General features: G+C 35.6%; 4 protein-coding genes across 7 annotated transcripts; 2 read left to right on the top strand and 2 right to left on the bottom strand.

The window, feature by feature from the left end:
* The first annotated feature begins 482 nt into the window (after nt 1-482).
* On the top strand, nt 483-2,598 carry LOC147278231 (Leucine carboxyl methyltransferase). The gene is made up of 2 exons (XM_086251748.1): nt 483-1,098; nt 1,682-2,598. Exons 1-2 carry the CDS (start codon nt 636-638, stop codon nt 2,308-2,310), a joined length of 1,092 nt encoding a protein of 363 aa, XP_086107874.1. The 5' UTR covers nt 483-635; the 3' UTR covers nt 2,311-2,598.
* A 63-nt stretch (nt 2,599-2,661) lies between these two features.
* LOC147278230 (plasma membrane fusion protein) lies at nt 2,662-4,850 on the bottom strand. The gene is made up of 6 exons (XM_086251749.1): nt 4,586-4,850; nt 4,390-4,497; nt 4,168-4,301; nt 3,809-3,909; nt 3,445-3,504; nt 2,662-3,257 (listed from the first exon to the last, which is right to left on the bottom strand). Exons 1-6 carry the CDS (start codon nt 4,818-4,820, stop codon nt 3,173-3,175), a joined length of 723 nt encoding a protein of 240 aa, XP_086107875.1. The 5' UTR covers nt 4,821-4,850; the 3' UTR covers nt 2,662-3,172.
* Nucleotides 4,851-9,571: 4,721 nt separating this feature from the next.
* On the top strand, nt 9,572-14,737 carry LOC147278229 (HAD-superfamily hydrolase, subfamily IG, 5'-nucleotidase). 3 transcript variants are annotated; one of them, XM_086249671.1, is made up of 18 exons: nt 9,934-9,990; nt 10,261-10,343; nt 10,751-11,073; nt 11,292-11,369; nt 11,506-11,726; nt 11,803-11,895; nt 11,994-12,077; nt 12,178-12,294; nt 12,501-12,606; nt 12,708-12,770; nt 12,960-13,013; nt 13,255-13,312; nt 13,467-13,543; nt 13,630-13,700; nt 13,816-13,876; nt 13,973-14,032; nt 14,157-14,219; nt 14,346-14,737. In XM_086249671.1, exons 3-18 carry the CDS (start codon nt 10,780-10,782, stop codon nt 14,466-14,468), a joined length of 1,623 nt encoding a protein of 540 aa, XP_086105797.1. In that variant the 5' UTR covers nt 9,934-9,990; nt 10,261-10,343; nt 10,751-10,779; the 3' UTR covers nt 14,469-14,737. The 3 variants fall into 3 exon arrangements, with proteins under 3 accessions (XP_086105795.1, XP_086105796.1, XP_086105797.1); XM_086249669.1 differs by lacking the exon at nt 10,261-10,343 and having other exon boundaries at nt 9,572-9,990; XM_086249670.1 differs by lacking the exon at nt 10,261-10,343 and having other exon boundaries at nt 9,572-9,990; nt 14,327-14,737.
* Nucleotides 14,738-14,955: 218 nt separating this feature from the next.
* Nucleotides 14,956-19,432, bottom strand: LOC147278228 (putative LRR receptor-like serine/threonine-protein kinase At2g16250). Of its 2 annotated transcripts, XM_086249668.1 has the most exons (5): nt 19,093-19,432; nt 16,898-18,980; nt 16,321-16,449; nt 16,146-16,168; nt 14,956-15,916 (listed from the first exon to the last, which is right to left on the bottom strand). In XM_086249668.1, exons 2-5 carry the CDS (start codon nt 18,880-18,882, stop codon nt 15,330-15,332), a joined length of 2,724 nt encoding a protein of 907 aa, XP_086105794.1. In that variant the 5' UTR covers nt 18,883-18,980; nt 19,093-19,432; the 3' UTR covers nt 14,956-15,329. The 2 variants fall into 2 exon arrangements, with proteins under 2 accessions (XP_086105794.1, XP_086105793.1); XM_086249667.1 differs by having other exon boundaries at nt 16,898-19,432.
* Between the last annotated feature and the right edge of the window lie 5,111 nt (nt 19,433-24,543).

The following is a 24,543-nucleotide window of genomic DNA, read 5'->3' as shown; positions in this document are numbered from 1 at the left end:
GAATTACAAAGGAAATTACCGTGGAGAGTTTTGCTGACTAGAGTGGTGCTAGTACTGAGAGCTTGATTCACAATGACACCACCGAAACACAATAGCCAATCAGTTCCCTACCTTTTTGGAACCCCAAACCAAAGTTACCCAACAGCCTCACGCCAATTGCCTTGGTGCAACCCAATACTGCAACTTGTACCACCAAACAAAGGATGCGGAGTAGCATACAGACACGCCTTTGTTGTATGCAACCAACCAAACAAACAAAAGAGTACTTGTATTAATTAGACTATCATGTACTGGACTACCTTTTTTATTAGCCAGGGAGCCCCCATCTGATATTAGTTCCTGGGAGCCACTCGAATCAGATAATGTCTTTTTCCTGTGGAGCTACTCTAAGTCAGTCCAGTCGTCACTTATCAATAAAAAAAGGACTACTTACTATGCTATAGAGAGCAAAACGAAAGGTACATGAATTGTGGTACTCGTGGACTACATTGCTACCTTCCTTTTTCAGAGGCAAAAAAGTTGGATGCGACCTAGCCATTTTCCCAAGCGTTGGTTTTGTGTGTGGCTCTCTTTTCTTATCCCTATCACCTGCTGCAAACCTTTGATCCTTCCAAACTCTCTTTGCTACATATAGCATGCCATATCTTGTTCATTCATTTCTATTAATTTCGAAGTTCCCGTGCAATCGAAGAACATTTCCTTGCAATCTAAAGACCATGTCAAGTCAAGAAAATGGCTCACCTGAATACCCGAAATGGCCGGAGTACAAACTTCCAGAATTGTTATCTACGGACACTGTTCGACAAGTCCATGAAACAATTGAGAATGAATGGGATGCCCTTCAACGGTCTGCATGCCAAACAGCAGCAGGAAGAGCCTTGTGGAAGCATGTGGTTCATGACCCACTGGCGGACATACTTGCCGGAGAGACGTACCTGAAAACTCTTCACGAGAAGATAAAGAAAGACTGCATCAACAAGGCACGGGAAATCTCCGGAGTGATTCTTGCAGTTCGGACCCTCTGGTTTGATTCAAAACTTGAAGCAGCACTTCATTCCTTCAATGACAGAGAAGCACAAGTAGTTCTCCTTGGGGCAGGTTGGTAACTACTCTACCACAATTTTTCGGTTAACAGGTACTTATTGAACCAATGTAGCATACATCAAAGTGTCCTGAACTTTGCATGCCTACGATGTACAATGTTGGGACCATTTTGGGTTTTAAAGTAGATTTTGAATCATAGGAGTTCTGAGTACTAGATAATCACAACAGTGGATGATTTGTCCATTTACATTGCTTAATGAATCCCCGTAGACTGCAAAACAGGTCCTATGACAATGAACACTTTCTAGCAAAATTGATGACATCTAGCAAAATTGATGACATGCAGTTCTGGCATCTGATTATGCACCAAAATAGACTACAAATGAAGAATTATTGGTCATGTACATGCATATGATAGCTTTAGAAAAGGCTAGGACAAGTTTTGGACCATTCCCCATCCAAATGCTAATCATATTGAATATCAATAGCATGTAAATGGTAATGAAATGTCTCAACTATCACGTGTATAGCTTGTACCATATGGGTGTGGAGTCTTCACCGATAAAAATAAAACAAAATAAAAAACTGGCATTAAGTAAATATTCAGCACATAATGATACTGCAATTCGTTTTGTAGGAATGGATGCAAGGGCTTACCGGTTGAGTTGCTTGAAGGAAAGCAATGTGTTTGAAGTTGATTTTCCTGAAGTCTTGCAAATCAAAGCCACTCTTCTGCAAGCAGCAATGGATTCTACAAACGATCACCAGTATCTAATGATGACAGCAAAATCCATAACCAGAGTGGCGGCTGACATCAGAAACAATGACTGGCTTGAAAAACTTCAAATATCAGGCTTTGTGCCAGAGAAGAACACAGTGTGGGTTCTGGAAGGTATCCTCTACTACCTATCCCACTCCCAGGCCACACAAGTACTGAAAATCATAGCAGACAAGTGCTCGCTTACTCAAACAGTGCTCTTGGCAGATTTTATGAACAAACCATCAACCAGTCTTTCTAATTCCATCTTCCATTTCTACAGTGATTGGCCTGACCATCTCCTGCCATCTCTTGGCTTTTCACATGTTAAACTTTCACAAATTGGTGATCCAGACGCTCATTTTGGGCTCATGCACGATCCCTTAAATCTGTTCAACAAGCTCCGCAGCTTGCCTAGGTCAGTACAAACCGACCCAGATGATGGAACACCATGTTGTCGCTTGTATTTGGTTGAGGCTTCTGGTTCACCAAATCAAACTGTTCCATAAAAAGCCATCAGATGTTTACTAAATATCTCCAACTAGCTGCCCAGCTTGTCTAGGTCAGTACAAACACAGCCAGATGATGGAACACTTTGCTATCACTTGGCGTAGCCTTTTGATTCAACCTATTAGACGACTCCACATGGACCAACAGCTCATTTATTATCTGATACCACAAGTATCAACTAAAATTATAGCAGCATAGGGGTAGGCATCAATATTTGTAGTACTGTCTAAAGAAAATATATTCCATTTGAATGAGAAACCCATAAATGAATTTGAGCTGTCTTACAATTCCCAAGCAAGCCATATGTACATATTCAAGAATATCTTTAGTTCAATTATTTCAAGGCAAAATTATCAGCAAAAAGAAATGACAAATCAAATATTATACACTAGTAGAGTCGTGGATTGAGTTCTTTACATTTAGCAATGTGCATTTTGCTTCATTTCAAGTTGGTCAAATATAATGACCAACATCAATCTGCAGTGAATGTTAAGTATTTCCACTTAGACTAGTATAGATTGATTTTGACTATTAGATTTAATGAATGACTAGGATGGCTTGAAATGCAACAAAATGAACACTTCCAAATGCAATTTTGAAAAAAAAAAATCCATACAGTTAGTAAGTCATTATTGAAAGATCTGGGATTCTTGTCTTTCAAAAGCCAAGAACAGAGCTACCTGGATGCCATTCTGATAACATAGAACAAACATTGGCACCATTCGATAAAAGAACAAAAATCAAGATACAAGAAAGACAAAGCAAAGAGATTAATGAATCCAGAATATACATGCATCTGCAGAGTTTCAAGCATGACATCCACTAGATGATTTTATCTGTGGGTAAAAAAGAACATATTGGTCAAGTTTCAAGGCAGTCCTTGATTCCCTGCTCAAATTTGTCTAGGGATGATATGGTATCCGTGAGTGAATCTGCTACCTTCATTCTGCAGCAAAAAGAGAAAAAAGACAAAGGTCAGGTAGAAAAATGTATGAATGCTACAGCTTGGGGCCATACTAACTCAAACAAGTTACTCACAAATTCTGTCTTCGGACCAAGAATGCGATAAAACTTGAAGTAAATAAACTTCTACCTAATTCCTATACCATGTTTATCTTGACATAAGGACATACCTTTTGGAGGCAACTTGAACATCAGTCTCATTTGCCAGAACACTAAGAGAAGTGAATGATCTGCAATATAATAAGCAATAAAAAATGGGAACAAAAAAAAAAAGTTAGAAAATATTGAATGATACAACGATCGTATAAAAAAATAATAAATATCAATAAATTTTGAATCCAAGGCACCTCTCAGATCTTAAGAGATAAAGGAAGAGGAAAGAAAATGTTTATAATGCTTAAAATTTGCATGCTTGAGAAATTCAATCATTTTTTCTAAGGAACAAGTTATTTCTCTAATAATCCTAACAATGAAAATATGTCAGACCTAAAATGTACACTAGCATAGGGCATACTGACAAGAAACAGCGGGTACCTTATAAGATCATTTAGCATAGATTCAGCTTCCAATTTTACAGGATCCTTATCACCAAGCAACGAAGCGGCATTCTTCACAATCAGACGGAATGTGCAAACCTGTGAAGTAAATAAATATGGATAATCAATCTATAGTTAATATGAGGTCAATTAAAGTAAAATTAACACCTCCATCATCCTACAACAAGATTCTTTCAATTTCATGCAAGATAATCTAGAAAATTCCTACAAATTAGCATCATATGGTGCTTAGAAACTTCACCATTAGTACAGGTTCTAATCGTAACAAGCCAAACAGTTTATCATGTACAACCTGACTAAACAAAACAAGGAGCAAAAAACCGAGAGAGACCGAACCTCAACCCCCGTATTGGCTTGAAATTCAACGAATGAATTCCTCTCTTCTGGAACGCAGTCCCTCGCGGCAGATCTAAGCAGACTCTGAACCTCCTCTATCTCCTTATTCGTATAATCAGAATCGCTAGCCTCAGCTAAAAAACCAAATTGATCCAAATGAGGAATATACGGGCATACATACAACTAAGAGAGAGAGAGAGAGAGAGAGAGAGAGAGAGAGACTGAGTAATCGATGAGCGGTTCGGAGGCTCTCTCTAGAAGCATCGATTGGGGCCAAGAGGAACCTGGAAGCCTTCTTCTTTTGCTCTCGGAGCCAATCCTTTGGTCCTGCTGCGTACGATAGTTGAATCAGAGTTTCGACAGAAAATAACCAGAAAATAAAGAAATAAATCAAAATGGTGAGTGCTAGCTAACTAACAAATGCCGAAGGATAATCCGAATGCCGGGTCGGGTCGAGAGAGGTAAGGAACGAGAGCGATGAAGGAGAGCAGAGCAATGTCTCTGCGACGGAGAGAGAGGTCTGGGAGTTGGTGATTGGGGGAGAAGCTCTGTTTTGAAATTTGGGGGGGTTTTGGTTTTGGAGGGAACGATGACAGGGCGGTTAACGTGGATGAGGAGGAGCTTGAGATAAGGCGGTACCCAGCAAATGCCATACTTGTTGGCTTTCTATTTCTTTTCTGACGACGTGTGGCGGTGCAAGCGCGTCACCACTCTGTACTTCAAAGTTTTACAATCCTTGTCACGTCGGACGCGATTTTACGTGGCGTGATACTATTGGGCGATGAAATTTAAAATCTTGTTAGTCAGAATTTTCACTTTTTTTGTTTTTTGGTCGGAATTTCACTTTGTTTGTTGAGTGTGAGTTTATGTTTTCTATCTCATCCAAATAAATAATAATAGAAAATAATAATAATAAGCATAGTTATATTTATTAGAAAATTAGGATTAAATAACAAATCTCAATAATTTTTTGGTATAGCATGAAGACCATATAATATTTCAATTAAACTACCAAATTTAAATGTAGTTTTTAGATTAGGTCATAAATATATTGGCCCCTTTGATTTGAGTCTTTTCTATTTGATATTTTTATCCTTTGACCAACATATGATGAGTGTTAGTTAAAATTTCTAAGGTTTTGACAAAATTGTCCTTAAAGCTTATATATTATTTTGAAAATTTGCTAATATAATCTCAACTTCACATTTAGTTGTGACTGTACGACACTCACAACTTCAAATTTAGTTGTGACTAAACGACAGTCACATCTAAGTTGTAAGACAGTCACAGTTAAGTTGTGATTAAATAGAATTTTTTTTAGATAAATTATACTACAATATAGTATAAATAGAGGTCAAAACAATACTTTTACTCAAAATAATATATAGTATAGTGGTGTGAATTGTCTCTTTCAATTTACCAAGACAGTCACAATTAGGTTGTGACTCGATTGATTTTTTTATTTTTTATAATACAATATAGTATAAATTAATGTAATATTTGTGATGTAATATTTTTTTTATTTTTTTATTGTAGTGGCATGTAATGTAATATTTGTAAATTCTAATACTTTTTACTTTATTAATTTGTTTAACTTTTCAATTAGTACCTAATCTAAAATGTTATTTAATTTTAGTACTTGAACTAAAATGTTATTAAAATTTAGTAGTTAAAATCAAAGAACCTTATATTTATTTCTTACTTTTTCTCTTCTTCTTTCTTTTCTTATTCTCTGTACACTTTAATTAAAAACAAGACATTAGGACTTTTTTAGTTTTTTTTTGTACACAAAAACATTACAAATAGGATTTCCCTGGGAATGTGGGATTCCTTTACGAGTATTCTAATATTAGAGAAATTATTCTGTATAACCGCTATATTGACACGTGGAACAACCAGTTTATTTGTTATAATATTAATAGATGTTATTAATACTATATCATACTAATATAAACACATTGTTCAGTAATACTCTTACACGTTGAAAATTATCACCCTAAACACTCACTTTGGGAGTGAAAATATGCATAAAGAGCGCAACAACCGTTTAAATTTATTGTAAAAAAATATTGCTTAAAATAATTAAATATATTATATATTTATTGTGTAAGTACAAAAAAACAGGCATCGCAGTTGTTTCTTCACATGAGAAATGTTGGCAATTGACACTATCTTATTACCTACTCTGTTTTCTTGTGCCACATATGGTTTTGCATGCAGTAAAGACAAAGCTTTTGATACTTAGAAAACATAAATTTTCCTTTTATGCCACTTATCTTTTAAATAATCATTAATTAAAGAGAATGGGATAATAGAATAGAACCCTGTTCTTGGTTAAGAAACTGAGTGTCCTTAAAGTTGGAACTTGGAAGGTAAGGGCTTTGAGGGGAAGGGACCTTGAAGGCATAGTCATGGATGATACCAAAAAAAACAAAAAAACAAAAAAAAGTAAATGAAAATGATACCAAAGAATCCCTAAGATTTGGGGATTCTCATTTTCATTATCACATTTTATTCTTTGTGCTCTAAATGTTGATATCCAACATGAGTTTTACTTTACGGTTGGATAATTCACAAATTGTTGGATGAGTTATACAATTCTAGACATTTGGAATATTGTTACTTTAGCGTATCTCCTAAACTTATTTCATAATTATAAGTTTGTAACATAACCACAAAAAGATTTCATTAATTGATTTTTTTTTTTTTTGTATAGTTGTCGGTATCCAACGTGGCTGATACTTTATGTTGGATAATCTATGAATTGTCAGATGCGCCATATAATTACAAATAAGGTTTTTTTTTTTTTTTTTTTTCATATTTAGTATTTAAACTTTGATTATTGTCTTAATGTGATACCTAAACTTTTATTTATCCCAATTGAATACTTAAACTTTTATTTTGTGTCTAATAGGTACCAAAATGAATTTTTGTTAAAATTGTCAACAAAATTTAGGAGCAATATAGTAACTAAAAAAATTATGTTTTAATTATTTTCTTTATATGTTTAAAAAAACAAAAAAAAATTATAATTAAAATATAATTTTGTTTGAAGTAACCATAATGCCCCTAACTTATGTTAACAATTTTAACAAAAATTCACATGGGTATCTATTAGACACAAAATAAAAGTTTAGGTACTTAATTTGAATAAATACAAATTTAGGTACCATATTAAGACAATGGTCAAAGTTTAGATACTAAATATGAAAAAAAAAAAACCCTTACAAACATATAAACATACATGTATGATGGATATCGTTATATTTAGTGTATTTCTTAAATTTATTTCGTAATCGACAAGAAAAAATATTTCATTGTTATATTTTATTATTTGTTATCTAGTTGTGATTTGTGAGTATTCAATATAAATTTTACTTTACAGTTAAATAATTTATAATTATTAGATGAACTACGCAATTAAGACATTCGTAGAGAGGCATGCATGATGACTATCGTTATGTTAGCGTATTTCCTAAACTGATGTCATAATCTTAACGACGATAAAAAAGATAAAAAGTTCTAAAAGTGAAGCAAAAAAGAAGCTGAAACATGTATTATTTTTGTTTTAGGCTTAATTATCGATATACCACAAAAAATTGTAACTCATTCCCATACTGCCACCTGAAACTTATATTTGTGTCATATTTTACCTTATTCCATCAAAAATTCCGTTAAAAATGTTGACTTGGCCGTTAATGCTGACGTGACATGCTGGATGTGCGCCATGTGTCACATCTTTGCTTTTATTTTGGATTTTTTTATTTTTCATATTTTTATAAACTTTGAAAATTAATTAAAAATAGCTCCGAACTCATTAAAATACATAAAAAATTCCTACGGACTCGTCTTGACTAGTACTAATTTACTATAGGGTAAAAATACCAATTTCCTTCTAAAAATTTTCAGAAAATTTGGGAAGTCCAAATTTATTTCTAGAAAATTAAAATAAATTTTCCTCTATTAAATAAATTTTAGAATTTTCATAAACTCTCAGACAAATTTTCAAAAATATTTTGGTAATTATCAAAAGCCTGTTTTAGAGAATTATTTCGAGACTTTATAGAAATTTTAGAATTTTTCTATAATTTATTTTATAGAGGGAAATTTGTTTTCCTCTAAGACCGAGTGGTCTTTTGGGTAGCAAGTGTTCACGAGAAATGTAATGTTAGTTTTAGAAGAATAACGGTGCATACCTTATATTTGTTGGAGTTTGGGAGATTATCCTATGAATTTCAAAAGAATCTAGAGTATTTTAATTTTCTAGAAATAAATTTCGACTTCCTAAATTTTTTGGAAATTTTGAGAGGGAAAATTGATATTTTGATCCAATAGTAAATTAGTACTAGTCAAGACGAGTCTGTAGGAATTTTTTGTGTATTTTTATGAGTTTGGAGCTATTTTTAATTAATTTTCAAAGTTTATAAAAATAAGAAAATAAAAAAAATATGAAAATAGAAGAAAAAATGTGACACGTGGCGCACATCCAGCGCGCCACGTCATCAATAACGACCAAGTCAGCATTTTTAACGGAATTGTTGACGGAACAAGGTAAAATGAGACACAGATATAAGTTATAGGTGGTAATCTGGAACAAAAAAACTTTCAGGTGACAATATGAAAATTAGTTATAGTTTTTTGTGGTAAATCGATAATTAAGCCTTTGTTCTATTAGAGGTACATATGGAAAATAAAAAATTGAGGGTTTTTTTTTTTTTTTTTCATATTTAGTATCTAAACTTTGACCATTGTCTTAATGTGGTACCTAAACTTGTATTTGTCCCAATTAAGTACCTAAACTTTTATTTTGTGTCTAATAGGTACCAAAATGAATTTATGTTAAAATTGTCAACAAAAGTTAGAGGCAATATAGTCAAAGTATATTTTAATTATTTTTTTATATGTTTAAAATTATTTAAAAAAAACACAACAAACAAAAAAAATAAAAACTTGTAATTAAAATATAAATGTAAATTTTTTAAATTGACTATATTGCCCTTAATTTTTGTTGACAATTTTAACAGAAATTCATTTTGGTACCTATTAGACACAAAATAAAAGTTTAGGTACTCAATCGGGACAAATAAAAATTTAGGTAACACATTAAGATAATAGTCAAAATTTAAGTACTAAATATGAAATAAACTTAAAAATTTATATTTCCCAAGTACAAAGACTCTTTTTCTTCTCAAAAAGTATTTAAAGACTTTGTTTTGGGTGCATTTAAAGAGACATGTGCCATCAAAAAAAGTAAAAAATAGAAAGGGATATTATTTTGGTAAAATAATATATTATCTCTTTGCGGAAGTTAATATTCTCTCCCTCTTTCTCTAATCTGACGTGGCACACAGCATCTTATAATCCACCGAACAATTTCCCACCACTCCCACCAACGTTTCACATTCAGTGATTCACATCCCTCAAAACGGAAACAACAACCAACTTCACAACTCGCACGCAGGCGTCGTCCCAAGGGAATTTAATTCTCTCTTCCCTTCGGGCCCTTCCCAATGCGGAGGAATAAACCTTTCATCTCCCAACCAAATTAGATGTCCGTTGCTGCAATTTGTAATTCCATTGGCATCTTCCCCTTGATTCCTGAATCCGATTCCTTCTCACCCTCTCCATTCCCTGCTCTCCCCAAATGCCACCTATTTAACTCCACCATGCGAATTCCCAAGAAGCCCGTTTCCTTCTGCCTATCTCTGTTTTCGCCTGCTGAACTCTGTTCCCCTTCTTCTTTCTCTTCTCGCCTTCGCTTTACTTCGGGATTTACAGATCGCTCTCGTTCTCCCGGAAAACGAAAAGGGATTCATTTCGTAGGTTCGTCTTTCTTTCCCTTTTTTTTTTTTTTTTCTCTCATTTCATTTTGAACTGAACCCAGTTGTGTGATATAGCATCTTCTTAGGATTGGCTTCATTCATGTTGAGCTGGTGGTTGATGTTTTTTCGTTTTTTATTTTCTTATTTGTTATCAAATTTTTTTAGGAGTTCGTAGGTAGAGAGGGTTTAAACTTTGAAGTGTTGTTCGTTGTGGGGGTGTTTGTACTGAGAGCACAGAGCTTTTTCTTTAATTGAGAAATTGGATTTTTAGGTGTTTCCTGGAGCGTAGCTTGGAGGATTCTTAGAGTTGGAACTTAGCGTGGTGCACTGTGAGCTCTTTGCTTGACACTGCAGGTAAGATGTACAGGTTTTTTGATTATAGGAATGGGGGTTTCTTCTTCTTCTTATTTTCTTTTTATTTTTCTGTAAGACAGGGATTTGTAGCTTGGGAAGTTTTCAAAAAAGGGTCAGATAAAGAATGAGCGATAATGAATATTTTAGAGCTGTTCATTTCACCTTTAGGTTGAATAATAACTGTCTGTTTTGTTGGCATTGTTGCATGTCTATCATGTTTTGATATTTTATGTACATAACACCTTCTAAAAAGTACTGCATCTGTTCATAATCTAGAGGTATGTTTTATATATACATTGTATATACTGATTTAGTTAAGAGAAATTTGAAATTGTAGTGTTTGCTGTCATCATTCTAATTCACCATTAGGAGCTCTAAATTTCTGTTCCCCTGCTAAAATCTATCAGGAAGTAATCAATTGCGTGCCAACTATTCAATGGAAAAGAACCACGAGACTGGTGTTGTAGGTGACAAGTCATCACACTTTCTGCATATGGGTTTTGGTGATGGCGGTCAAGAACCATGTGTATGGTCATCTCCTGAAGGTGGACGCAAAATTGATATAAGAAAGCAGATTTTCTGCAACAGATCGTTGAATATGAAGAGTATAGTTGCAGTAGGGTTTGATATGGATTACACTTTGGCACAATACAAGCCAGAAACCTTTGAATCTCTTGCATATGAAGGCACTATCAGGAAATTGGTGTATGATTTAGGATACCCTCATGAGGTTTGTCTGTTTTCTCATTTATCCTTTCCATTTCAGGAAGAAATTGATGTTGCTATCATGCCACATGTTCAATTATTATAGTTATATATTTCAATTGACCCAACAATGTTTTCTTAGTTAATATATTTTTGTGAAATACTTGGCAAACTTCGTTTACTACAATTCTTAAATTTTGAGCAATATATAGTATGTTGATGAAGAACTATTACCTGGTGTAGTTGCTGGATTGGTCATTTGATTGGAAGTACATGGTCAGAGGCTTGGTTCTTGATAAGAAGAGGGGAAACATCTTGAAGGTTAACCCTGTTTATTTAATTTGTTGCAATTATTTAATTTATTCTTTTTTTGGGTCAATCCAAGTTGGGTTGGATTTCTGTTCTTTGTTGCTTGCATGAACCTATGAGTGGGACACTTGAATTGATGGTTGTGCAGATGGATCGCCATAAGTATGTGAAAGTAGCATACCATGGATTCAAGGAGTTGTCTAAGGCAGATAAAGTTGGTACCTATGGCAATACCTTGATACGGGATTCCTTTGACGAGCCTGACTACGCTCTCATTGACACCCTTTTCTCTCTAGCTGAAGCCTACTTGTTTGCCCAATTGGTTGACTTTAAAGACAAAAATCCTGAAAAAGTTCCAGGCGGTGTTGAGTAAGAATAGAACTTGCTATGTGGTTGCTAAACTTCTGCTATATCAGTATTTTATTTTATTCTTTTTCCTTTTCAGTTATGCTCATATGTACAAAGATGTACGAGCTGCAGTTGATTTGTGCCACCGTGATGGAACTTTAAAGCAAATGGTTGCAAAAGATCCTAAAAGGTAAGGATAAACATAGCATTTTTGGTTCACATAATATAAATCTATCAGTAGTTGAAGGTAAAACAATCTTACTCACCCTTTCTGCTTATTGCTACAAGGTATATTAATGAAGATACCTCCATAGTTCCAATGCTCAAAATGCTGAGAGATTCTGGTCGTTCTACATTCTTGGTGACAAACAGGTATTTATGCTTCTTTTATTATTTTTATAGCTTTAATTTGAAAATAATATGGATATTATTTCTGATAATTGATGAACACATTTTGTTGTACATCTTACAGTTTATGGGACTACACAAACATTGTAATGAATTTCCTCTGTGAGTCGCGTACATTGGATGGTAGTAGAAAATGCAATTTCGACTGGCTTCAATACTTTGACGTTGTCATCACTGGCAGGTCGTATAATTTACTATCCTCCACTTTTGCTTTTTTTTTTTTTCTCTATCATTATATTAACATTCAGAATGTTAATTCTTGAAATTGAAGAAATGATATATGCATTTTAGTAGTGGAGTTTGCCAAGAATTTTATAATATTTTATGGTAACATCTATTTCATAGTTACTGCCACTATACCAACTGTTATAAGCATTGTTCGTACAGTGCAAAGCCCGGCTTCTTCCTTGATGGCAATCGTGCGAATCTGTTTGAGGTTGAACGTGAGTCTGGGATGCTACTTAATACTGACAATGGCTCTCCTATGGCTCAGGTAGGTATATTAATGTTGTCAACTCATGTCTAGCCAATAATACTGTTGTATATTCTTCTTTTATTTAGTTTTATTAATTGATTTTATATTTTACGTGAAAGGTTGGAAGTTCTTCACCAGAATTATCATTGAAGGGACAGACTAAGGCTTGTAGAGTTTTCCAGGTACTCTTTCAAATACTATCTAGTGGATAAGAGAATCATATTCATAGGTTTATCTTAATTAGAGTACATGGATTCACTACCATCTTTATCCTTCTATAATACAAATATTCCTTTGTTTTTTTCCTTCGAAACACAATGCCGCTTAATTTTGAAATCTGAATGATGCTTCCTTTGAAATTCTTGTTTCAGGGAGGCAGTGTTGGTCATCTGCACAAACTGCTTTCAATTGAGTCAAGCTCACAGGTGAACTATTCTTTCCTGGAAGTGTCACGGGCAAGTAAATAGTATATTAGCATGAATAGTTTCTTTTAAGTGTCTTCAAATTTAAACAATGCAGCCTTTGGCCTTTTCTGAAGTTCTAATGAATATCATTCTAGGTAGTTGCTTGACAATTTTCCTCCTGTTGATTGTTGAGGTCAAATGCTGTGTCTTCCCATTTTGCACTGTTGATGCTTGATTCTAATAGCTTATACAATTTGAGTAGGTTCTCTATGTTGGGGATCATATTTATGGAGATATTTTGCGCAGCAAAAAGGTTCTTGGTACTAAATCTAAAAAATTTCCTGTATTTTTTGCTATTTTAATTCTCTTATTTGTGTCACCTCTTTTATAATGTATATCTTATCTTTCTTTATTTATTTCCATTATTTCCCCGCATGTGATTGGTTTTGCCTATTTTCTTGTCTTTATGAATAGGGTGGAGAACAATGCTTGTTGTTCCAGAGCTGGAGAGGGAGGTTGAACTCCTCTGGCAATTGAGAGATACCCGCAAGGTGTTTCTTTAACTTATTAAAGTGCTTAGTTTGGGTGTCATAACTAGCTCAAATAGAATCTAACTTATATCATTGGTTTCATGCAGCAACTTCGATTGTTGAGGAATGAGCGTGATCTCATTGAAGACAAAATACATCATTTGAAGTGGTCTCTGAAGTCAGTATCTGTCTAGAATGCCATATTGTTTTCTCCTTTCCTTTTTTTTTTTTTTTTTTTTTTGTTTTTTTTTTTTCAGGGAGAGTTTAAAAAGAAGTGAGATTGTTTTGTTCAGGTTTGAAGATATCAGTGCTGAGGAGAAGCAAAAATTATCTTCCGAGTACAATGCTTTGGAGGTTAGGCTGTGAAACTTATATTCCAGCCACTTAAATATGTTGCTCAAGTGTTGTGAAATTTATATTGATTATTTTCTTAATGGTTTAATTTTATAGTCTGAAAGGGATCGAGTGCGGCTCAGTCATCAACAGTCTCAACGTGAATGCCACCAATTGGTAGTGATATCTCTTGTACCACATAAAATGTGCTTCCTAGTTCCTAGACTTAACAGGTGGTCTGATGAGTCGGTTGAATTTGGTTTCAAGAATATTGACTTGGTTGGTTTGCCAATAATTGCAGTTTCACAAGGTTTGGGGACAACTCATGAAGACTGGTTATCAGAACTCTCGCTTTGCACATCAGGTGAGATCCATGCCAGAACTGTTGGCCATAAGATGGCCTCAATTATTTCATCAATTGGATTTTGTTCTTGGTATTTGTACCTTGTAAATTGGAATATTGTTTTTCAGGTGTCTTTTTATGTTGTAGGTCGAGCGATTCGCCTGCCTTTATACCAGCCAAGTTTCAAACTTGAGCCTGCACTCCCCAGATAAATACTACAGACCCAGTGAAGACTACATGCCCCATGAATTTGATATCATTCCCTTGTGAAGCATGTTTGCACCTTTCAGGGGAGCATAGTTAACTGTTTGGCTTCCAAAAGCATAAAATAGGGCTTGCACCGAAGCCTTTTCCCCCCCTTTAAATGATTTGCTCCAATATAATGTCTTAAAAGAATTGCTTAAGCGCGTACTACCTTTAGACATTTACCACTTAAGTGGTACAAACTTTTCTTATGAGAATTTAGGTAGAACAATGTTGATACCATGGATGCCGTAGTTTCTTGCCTATTGCTTCTCAATATCACTTTCATTTGAATATTTTATTACATATTTCCAGTGGATCTAAGAATTTTTTAAAACCCATACTTTCAATTAACTTTAGTAGTTTATATAATCTTACCCACTTGGAATTTGATGAATTTTGCTAGAAATCAACTATAAAAACGGATGAACACTAAGTCAGGCATATTAGTTCTCATGATATTTGGGTTTTCTTTTTTTAATCCTTTTTGGCAACCATGCAATTTGAATTCTGATGAGGAAAATTGTTCATGTATAACCTAATTCCTGAACAAGTTGGAACATGAATGTCCCAAGAAGAATTTCCAATCCATAACAATTTTACACTCGTGGTATCTATTTATAAAACAACTTTGCAGCTTGTTTTTGACAACAAACAAGCTTTCATAACCAATAAGAATCTGGCTCAAATTGAGAGATATATTTTCATTGCCCCCGAGCAACAATCAGACCAACCAAATAACTTCACTGAAGGGTCAGCTTACCTGCGTATCTTCGTCAAGCTTAACCTTGATGCAACGCAGTGACACTGGCGGCTTCTGTTCAGCAGATGGTGAATGTGAAGACTACACCATCGTTCATCATATACAAATCATAAGCAGTCTTTCAGCTAATGTTCTTCTTGCCTCTCAACATCTTGAATCTCGATTGGCTCGGGAAAAATTTCATTGGATAACCTTTTATTTGAAGAGAACTCAATTCCACCTGCTTGCCCTGACTGTTTTGAGCCACTGAAACTCTCTCTGTTTGTATGGCCAGGAACAGTGGCACGCTCTGATGAGCTGTGCCGCCAGCTACCAAAGAAAGCAGCACTCCAGGATCTTCTAGACGAAGTTGTGCGCAGCCTTGCAGAGCTGGAATTGTCTTCCCTCACCACCTTTAGAGGGTTTTCCAAAGCTTTAAGGATGTATCTCATCAGGGGCCGCTTGGAAGGCTTGGGGTTAAGGCAGGACCTGGCCACGATCGCCATGGCCCATACTTCTTCCAATAGATCCTCATCTACTATAAGAGATGGGTCAACAATCTTGGTCACCAGTTCCTTGTCATATATGCTGATGTAACGCACTGTGTGATCCAACCACTCTCTTGTAGATGCATCATCTGATTTGCTTATACCAAGCTTACCCGTCACAAGTTCAATTAAGACCTTCCCGAAACAGTACACATCATAAGCACAAGTCGCTGATGACAACAAGGCTGTCCATCAACAAAGAAACAGAGCAAATGAATTTTCTTTTCCCGACTACAATTGAAAGAGAAACAAATCTAAGGACGACAGCTAATTAGCCTCCACAAGCCTAGCAAGATATATCCCTAGTTTATTTGCTTCAGCCGAGACTAGAGTATTGTATTAGCTTTGAGGGGAGGGGAATAAGAGAAGTAAAGAAAACTTTCAAAAGAAAAGTTTTTTAGTAGATATACGTACCAGAAGGGCTTTGTTCAGAGGTTCTGCACAACACAGAGAGGAAATGGTTATCATGTGTCTATTATATTCTTATGTAAAAAAGCAGATAAAAGTATCCCTGAAGTGTAATTTGATGAAAAATGCCAGAGATCACATGTAAGTATGCGGGGCTATTCATAAATGATTAAACACTTACTGTTGTTTCCGCAACAATCTCGTAATCACATTTTGGTTAGCATCCCCTTCTTGTACACGGACCTCACTCAAGCTTCCAAGTCGGACCTCAAATTTGTCATCAAGAAGTATACTGCTTGCTTGAACATCTCTTCAACCACCAAAAATAAATTTTCAATACTTATTCAACTTAATAAACTAAACTGAAGTTTGCAAATACAGCTAAATTAGAAATGAAGTAAAAGCTACAGTGAGTCTGGGAGATAAAGTCTTGAATGAGGGGCACCAAGGGTATAACATGGCCTACCATCAACCACAAGGCATCGTTTGCCTCCAGTTTCAGAAGCCTCTTCCCCATAACTGACTAAGCAGGTTACTAAGGACAACATATCAGACCATAAATAACTTGAGCTAAAATGTCTTCATTCACTATGAAGAAGTGCATTCTAATTAGTAAAGGGCAGAAGTTATGAGGATTCCAACTCACTATGAAGCATGAATAATTGTAATAAGATGTTAAACCAAAATTAAATCAGTAAAAGTTGACTTCGTTAAAATGAAGAAAGAACAAGAATAGCTGAAAGTAAGTTCAATAATACCTGTGAACAAGGGGTGGGCTGCAATCATGATGTAGGTAAGCTAGGACTTCGGCAGCTCCAATTGCAATTTTTAATCTTGTAATCCAATCCAGGGACTGTAAATTGCCATCTTCTGATTTGGTAGCTCTGTGCAAGGAACTAGCCAAGTCTCCATTTGGCATATATTTGTAAACCAGAAGCTTCTCACTCTCGTGCTGCATGCAGTGCCCCAAAAGTGGGACCAATCTTGCATGTGAAACCTTGCTAAATAAATCCATCTCAATCATATATGATTCTTTCTTGAAGGAATGCAAATCTACCCTTTTAATAACTACAGGGAAACCACTCAACATGCACCCGTGGAATAGGTCTCCAGAGTGTCCATGTTTTATAAGATTTGCTTCACTAAAATCACCAGTGAATTGGAGAATCTGCTCATAGGTAAATGAATCTCCCGGACCAGATATATAGATAAGATCTTTAGGGAGTGAAAGGCCATCTCCATCTGGAACAGGCCCAACATTTGCACTTCCTCGGTGATTTGAGGCTTTGTTACACATTTTCTGGAGCACCACCAGAACCAGTACCAAAATCACAATGAAGCCAAGTCCACCAAATATCCCGACCAGTATAAATATTAATCGATTCGTCCTCTTCGAGTCAGGTTCTAGAAGTGGTGGCTGGGTTGGCTCTAGGGCCCCAGAACCATCAAAAGTTAAACCTCTCTTATCATAAAACTGCATACAATCCTGCAAAATCCTCTGGTTTGGTACCATCTGTAGGCAATTTCTAGTAAGAGTAGCATTGCTTTGACTATCTTCCAATACCTTGCCCTGGAAAAAGTTAGTAGACAAATCGATTGAACCAAATTTCCCAAGAGAAGAAGTCAAATTTCCATATAAGAGATTATCAGAGAGGTTGATCACAGCACCACTAACACTACTATTTGAACTCAGGCTTGGCAGAGCTCCTGTAAAGTTGTTGCTGGATGCATCAAGAAAGCGCAACCTGGGAATTGACCACAATGCACCAGGAAGAGCGCCATCAAGTTTATTCCCACTCAGAACTAGAACTTCCAGCTGAGGAAGACTCAAAACCAAACCCTCCAACAATGGACCTTCTAGACTATTATTTCCAATCTCCATCTTCCTCAAACTCCTCAACCCTCTCAATTCCACAGGCAACGACCCAGACAAAGAATTCTTGCTAAGATCAAGCTCAAGCAACTGGGAAAGGTTACCAAACTGAATAGGTATGGAATCAGTGAGACTATTATCAGACAGGTTCAAGAACTGAAGTCTTGGGAGGGTACCTAAACCTGGTGGAATTGGCCCAGATAAGAAATTTGAAGAAAGGTCAAGCCTTGTAAGATTTCCAAGAGAGGCAAAACCAGAGGGTATTGACCCAGTAAGCGAATTACGCGAAAGATCAAGAACCACCAACTCTGCTAAGTCTCCCAATGCAGAAGGCATAATACCAGTAATATCATTGCCAGATAAATACAAAGAAGAAAGCTTATTCATATTACCAAGCGACTGAGGAATAGGACCAATAACTGAAGCAGACCTAAGATCAAGTACTTTGAGAGCACTAAGTCTTTGGCCAAACCAGTCGGGTATAGACCCAGGAAGCGAAAACCCAGAGGCATTGAAAGAAGCCAAGAGGGTGAAGTTGGCTAATGAATCGACGGAGAACTCGGGGTTGCGCCGCCCAACCCGGGTTCGGGTTAACCCGGACAGAGTGATCCCAATGACGCGGCCATTCTGGCATTGAACTCCGATCCAGGACGAGCAAGGTTCGGCCTTTATGGGCCAGTCTCTGCCTCTGAGGCCCAACGACGACCGGAGGTCCACTAACGCCGACCGTTCAACGCCGGAGCTTAAAGAAACTTGCTGGGCTAAACCGCACTGAATGAAGAACAAGACTAGTGCTATTGCCAAGGCGCCAACTTGGGCTCCCACTCCCACTGCTATTTCAGTTTGTGATAACATACAGTGCATTTTCATGATGGACAATGGAGGTCCTTCTTCTTCTTCTTCTTCTTCTTCTTCTTCTTCTTTTTCTTCTCTGTCTCCTTCAGCTCTGTGATTGCTTTTAATTTTCTCTACCAAGAAAGAAACTTTAAGCAATATTAGAAATACCCAATAGACAAAATGAAGAGTTTCTTCTTTTCTTTCTGTTCTGTGCTCTGTGCACTGTGTAATTGAAATTCTTACAAAGCAGTTAGCTCTAAAGGTAGAGCATTTATTGACAAATTGACGACAGCGAGGACTGTGCCCAACCAACCGCCAATGCTGTTGTCTATGACCAGCACCGAGTTACTTTCAGAGTCACCCCAGAGGAGCCATTAATGAAGCCACGACTCTGGTAGTGGTAGCTTTTGTTTCAAGTGGGGGAGAGTTATGGCTTTGGATTGATGGTCCGTGTGGTGGTGGTGGTGGTGGTGGATATCAATTATCATTTGGGTTTTGCAATCGCCAATCTCCGTGAGGCTATTGGATTCTTGGTTGACTTGATAATTACTGTTTTGGTCCTGCTGCTGTGGGATTATGTTTGGAGGGGATCATATTATCATTATTATTATTATTAAACAAACAAATCATTATCTGTGCATGTCGCTACTCTCCAGCTTTTATCATACAATTCAAAGGCTAGTACTATATCTGAGCTTTGATTTTTCTCTCTCTCTTTTCTAAATGGAATTATTGGTTGGCGTGATAATGATCATTTAATTTTTGTTTTTTTGTAACTTTGTAAGCAAAATTTTGGCCAAAATGATAATAATAAGAAAAATTCCCAGCCCCCCTGTTTCCTGTTATATATTTATCTTTCCTGTTATTATTATATTATTGAACATGATCTTGGATTCCAAATTCCAATTCAGAAAAGGTCAGATACGTCCTTTTCTTTCTTTTAAAAAAGGTCTCTGCACGATGTCGTTTTTTGCTAGAAAGAAAATTGATATGACATTAAAGGAGCCATGCACTCTCACACTTTTGGTTTCATACATGTGTATTATTTAATTTAGCGAATCTTTTTTTTTTCTTTTTTTTTTAGAAAATTTAGTGAATCATTTAAGTTCATCTGAAAAGACCAAAAACATATTAAGTTCATAGATATCCATAATTTTCTCTGCCATAAAATTAAAATCTAGGCATTCCAATATGATTAAATACAAGTATCAGACCAAAAATAAATAATAAATAAAAGTATGAAATATGAATTTGATGGGCCAGAAGGGTGTAGAAAAGCTGTACCCGCCAAAACTTTATAGGCGGCTAACATTCATTTTCTAGTCAAAACACAACTCCAAACTCACAATTTTCCAATGCAATACCCAATAATAAAGCGATGGAAGTCAGGAAGTGATAGGAGAAAGATAACTAGTCCAACAGGACCAACACAGACAAATGACTTTTAACGAAAATAATTGCAGCCGACGTGGCAATTTCCAACGCGTAGTCCAACGTGGACCCGACAGGCTGCGCGTCATCCTAGCCTGGCAACTTTGAACACGAAAGTCATAAAGAAAAAAATAAATAAAGGCCCAAAGAGTCCAGGTTTCTGTGGGTTTTTCATTGGGCCCAATATGGCCCAACAATCTTTTTTATCATTTGCTCCGGTCTTAGGATGTGGCCTAAGAATCCAAGTTTCTGTGCGTTCTTAGTGGGCCATCTTCAGATGGCCCAATTTGGCAGCTAGAGAATAGCTTAGCCTGCTTCGCTTATTGTGAGAACGCAGCAGACAAAAGAGAAGCTACAAGATTTTGATATCTAGGAAATTTTCAGATAATCAGAGAGAATTTTCTATGATTTTCATTAATTCTTAACCAAATGATCAATACATTATATTATATATCCAAGCTAGACTCAGTCACAGATTACAACCACTAACCGGTTGTTTATTGATTGTCTTATGGGTTACCCTTGTCTTATTTTTGTAAAATTTTTATTTCTCTAGCTAACATCAAGTGTATAGATGACTGAGAAGATAGATAATATACAGAAATTAAATGATTTTTGTTGGTCCATGACATTGACAAGAACAGCATATATAAAGGGTGCAAGAATCCAGCGATATTAACATCAGCTTATGTAAAATTCTGGTCTCTTATCTTATACAGTCTGTAAAACTTTATAAATATATATACCACTTTTGATGCCGGCCATACATTATTAGTGATAACCCCCGATGTGATATTTTCAGGTTTGGACTAGTGAGTTAGGTTCATTATATGCTCAATCAAAGTACCTGGAATGTGTGTATATATAGGAATTAGCTCAAATATAATACAAAAAAGGTGGGCTGCTTTAGGATAGATGCTGCCAAAAGCTGTCTATTAGCTAGATATTTATGCCTATCCTAAGTAAACTTTTTTCAATATAATTGTTCTAAAAATGATGTCCTAAACACATAATTTAGGATAATCTATGGTACCAGATTATCAACTGGGATTATTTGGAAGAATCACACCACACGTGGTTCAAATTGATAAATATACAATATAACATGTCACACGTCTAGCAAAAAAAACATCCCTCGATCTCTTAGATATGATATGTAGTGGAAAGTTGGTTTTCTATCAGTGCTAGCTGGAGAATAGTATATGTCTTTCTGCTTATAGCTCATGATCAATCAAGATATCTTATCACATCAGCATATCACCAATTGGTTTCTCTCCTTTATAAATATATATACAAGTATGCAACCAGCTCCATTGTCATCAAAATTAAATTGTTCCACAAACTTTTCTATGCAATTAAGATCATGAATCTATGACTTCTATCTTATATGTGGATTCATGATCAGTACTACTCTGCCTCGAATCCCAAAGAATCAATTTTCATTCAAACACACATTTGCCTCAGTCCTCGAGAATATTTAATTGGGTAGCAAGGAGTAGTCTATTAGCCAATTCCAACTTGTGAGGAGGGACCGCATATATGCATATGCAAATGGGTCTAATACAAGCTATTGATATTTGATGGATAGAGAAGGGGTACCCATAAAGGCACTTTTACCATGGAATAATGAGCAAAACAATGATAATGATTCCAGATCTCCATCAGTATATTATATCAACTCCTAGCTATACATACCAAAATTGTAGGAGCTTGATCAACAAGTCAGCACTACTGCATTTTCAACTTAAGCTACCTGGTAATCACCTTCAAATTACGATCTTAATCTATAGGTACAAATTAACTACCTCTCAATAGTGATTCAGTTCCTGTCATGACACATAATCAATTAAAAGTATTGGGATTCTTAAACTATCGTTAGATATTGTCAGCTTGATATACATCTTTGACCTGTTTGACGACAATTTAAACTTTTGTGGTCTAATAATTGTTTAACTTATACAATTTTCATGAAGTAGATAGATTTCTTGTGCACAGAATCACATATGGTTTGCATGTTGAGAGGTCTAAATCATGGGCTTTATTAATTCTCTCCCCAAAATGAAAAGTAGTGATGGATTCCCCATAGCCATCAGCTATTCATGAGTATCTAGTCTTGGTGTTCAAAGAATCCATGTAAAGGCATCTACCTATTAAATTTCATGACCAGGTGATGAGGCTAGCTAGCTCCAACTTGCAGCCCTGCTTGGCCACCAAGAAAATGAAGGAAAGGCATCATTCATAGAGATAAATTCTGATTGTATGGATCCAACGTGGATGACGACGATGATGATAAGGATTCCAAAAATATATCATCAAAAATATGTACCTGAAAGGCATCAGTACTACTCAAAACGAAAAAGAAGTTGTATTCAACAGGTCAACCACAAAAGCTATATAGCTGTTGCATCAGTACGTGATCGGTGCATATCCAAAGCCAGTGACTAGGACAAAAAAACTATTAATTAATTTTATGAAATATGCCAATTTATTTGTTTATTGGTGTCGGTCACATTTCTGGAAAGAGTTTCTTAAATTTAATGGCAGAAAGAAATATTTGCTTTCAATACAGGTGCAATATATCAAGAGATTGGATATATATCATAGTACTGTATGCAACTGTCCCTTATCCATTTGTGCTAATTAGTAATTAAATTGGAAGTAAAATCATAATAATGCACTAACCAAATATTGGTTATATATATAATGTAGATGTCAATTAAGAAATAAACTTCATTGTTACTATGCAAGTCAGTACTGCAGGGTACCATATCAATGTACTGGACTTGTAACTGTTTCACCTGGACCCAAATCAAATTAAACATTCTATCCCTAACTAGACATGTAGCTAAGCTACTTTCGGTAATTACCCAGATAATATGTATTTAATATTTAAATTCAGCAAGATAAAAAGGAAAATAAAAGCATGGTCCACTGTCTTAATTAGTTACTAATTTAGGAAGAGGAAAGTACTATACAGCTATGCTTATGGTCTAATAATAGTTAAACAGAACAAGTTCTGCAGAATAAAAGATAAAAAGGCTTATCTCTGCATACATTACTCTCTGTAATTGTTTTGTTTTTTCTTCAAGGAGCTGAATGTCAGATCGAGCCTGACATTGAAACGAGTCTCAATGATTCATCATAAGCATGGGTACAAAAATGTGATATGCTTGGTGTTTAGATATTAGATATTCTAATATGTCTTTCCGTTTTCCATGTTACCCTGATATTATTTTCAAACTTAACCACTTAAAATAAAAAGAAGTGAGAAAGATATTTTGCTTAATATACCTAATTATATATGAACAATCACTTAGTCGATGGATGAACTATAGACTATGGTGTAAAGGAGTAAGAATGGGTGCTTAATATGACAAACCGAAGAATGGGAGCCTAATTTTCTGGATATATATATAATTGAGTGAATATTGACTTATTTGTGGTACTGTACAAGGCAGCTTGTGCATATATGCATGGTACGGAGTGCATGAGACGACATATAGCAGCCATGAGAGATAAGGAGGAGGTAGCCAAGACAGCTATAGATCATGTTTTGGAAGGTTGTTTGATAAGAGAGTAACGACTAAGAAATGGGTGCAGGCTAGCTTTGTCCTGCTTTGAGATTGACCACAAACGCAGAAAACGCCTGAAAAGATACATATACAGAGAGACTAGAGAGAGAGAGAGAGAGAGAGAGAGAGAGAGAGTAAAGTTGTGATTTTTTGTGTGCTCTCTCCTTTCTGATACAGCGCCAAGGCACTCTTTTCGTGAACAACTTGAGATTATATGTGTGGTGCACCCGTGAACGTCAAGACTCGTACAGCCGCTGGATCCATTAACCCGGTGGACCCACCTGATGCGACCTCTGCTTAAGTAATATTGTGTTTGTTCTACTATATATTACATCTGTTTGTATTTCGTATTATAGACCAATATTTATATATATAATACTACTTGTCTACTTGATCAATTAATTCAAGTTGCAGTGGTGCCGTGGTGGTGTTTTAATGAATGAATTACCATGTGCATGCAATGCAAATTGCAAAGTAGCGCTTGAAAAACTTCAGCTACCAGTTATCATTTAATTTAATTAATTCATCATTAAGCTTATAATTTAAATTGCAGTACCGGCCAGTATTACTCTGAAAGCTATTTGAGTTTGATTTTGGCAATTCAAGCCACCTTCAGGACAGTACTTTTCTTGCCGCAGCTACATCTATGATATCTATATTTCACTGAACTTCATGAAATTGAAGTACTACC

This window comes from Dryas octopetala, chromosome 7, assembly GCF_963921425.1.
Source record: "Dryas octopetala chromosome 7, drDryOcto1.1, whole genome shotgun sequence".
NCBI classification, from domain to species: Eukaryota; Viridiplantae; Streptophyta; class Magnoliopsida; order Rosales; family Rosaceae; genus Dryas; species Dryas octopetala.
The sequence above is the reverse complement of the archived record's forward strand: the minus strand, read 5'-3'. Positions and strand labels throughout refer to the sequence as shown.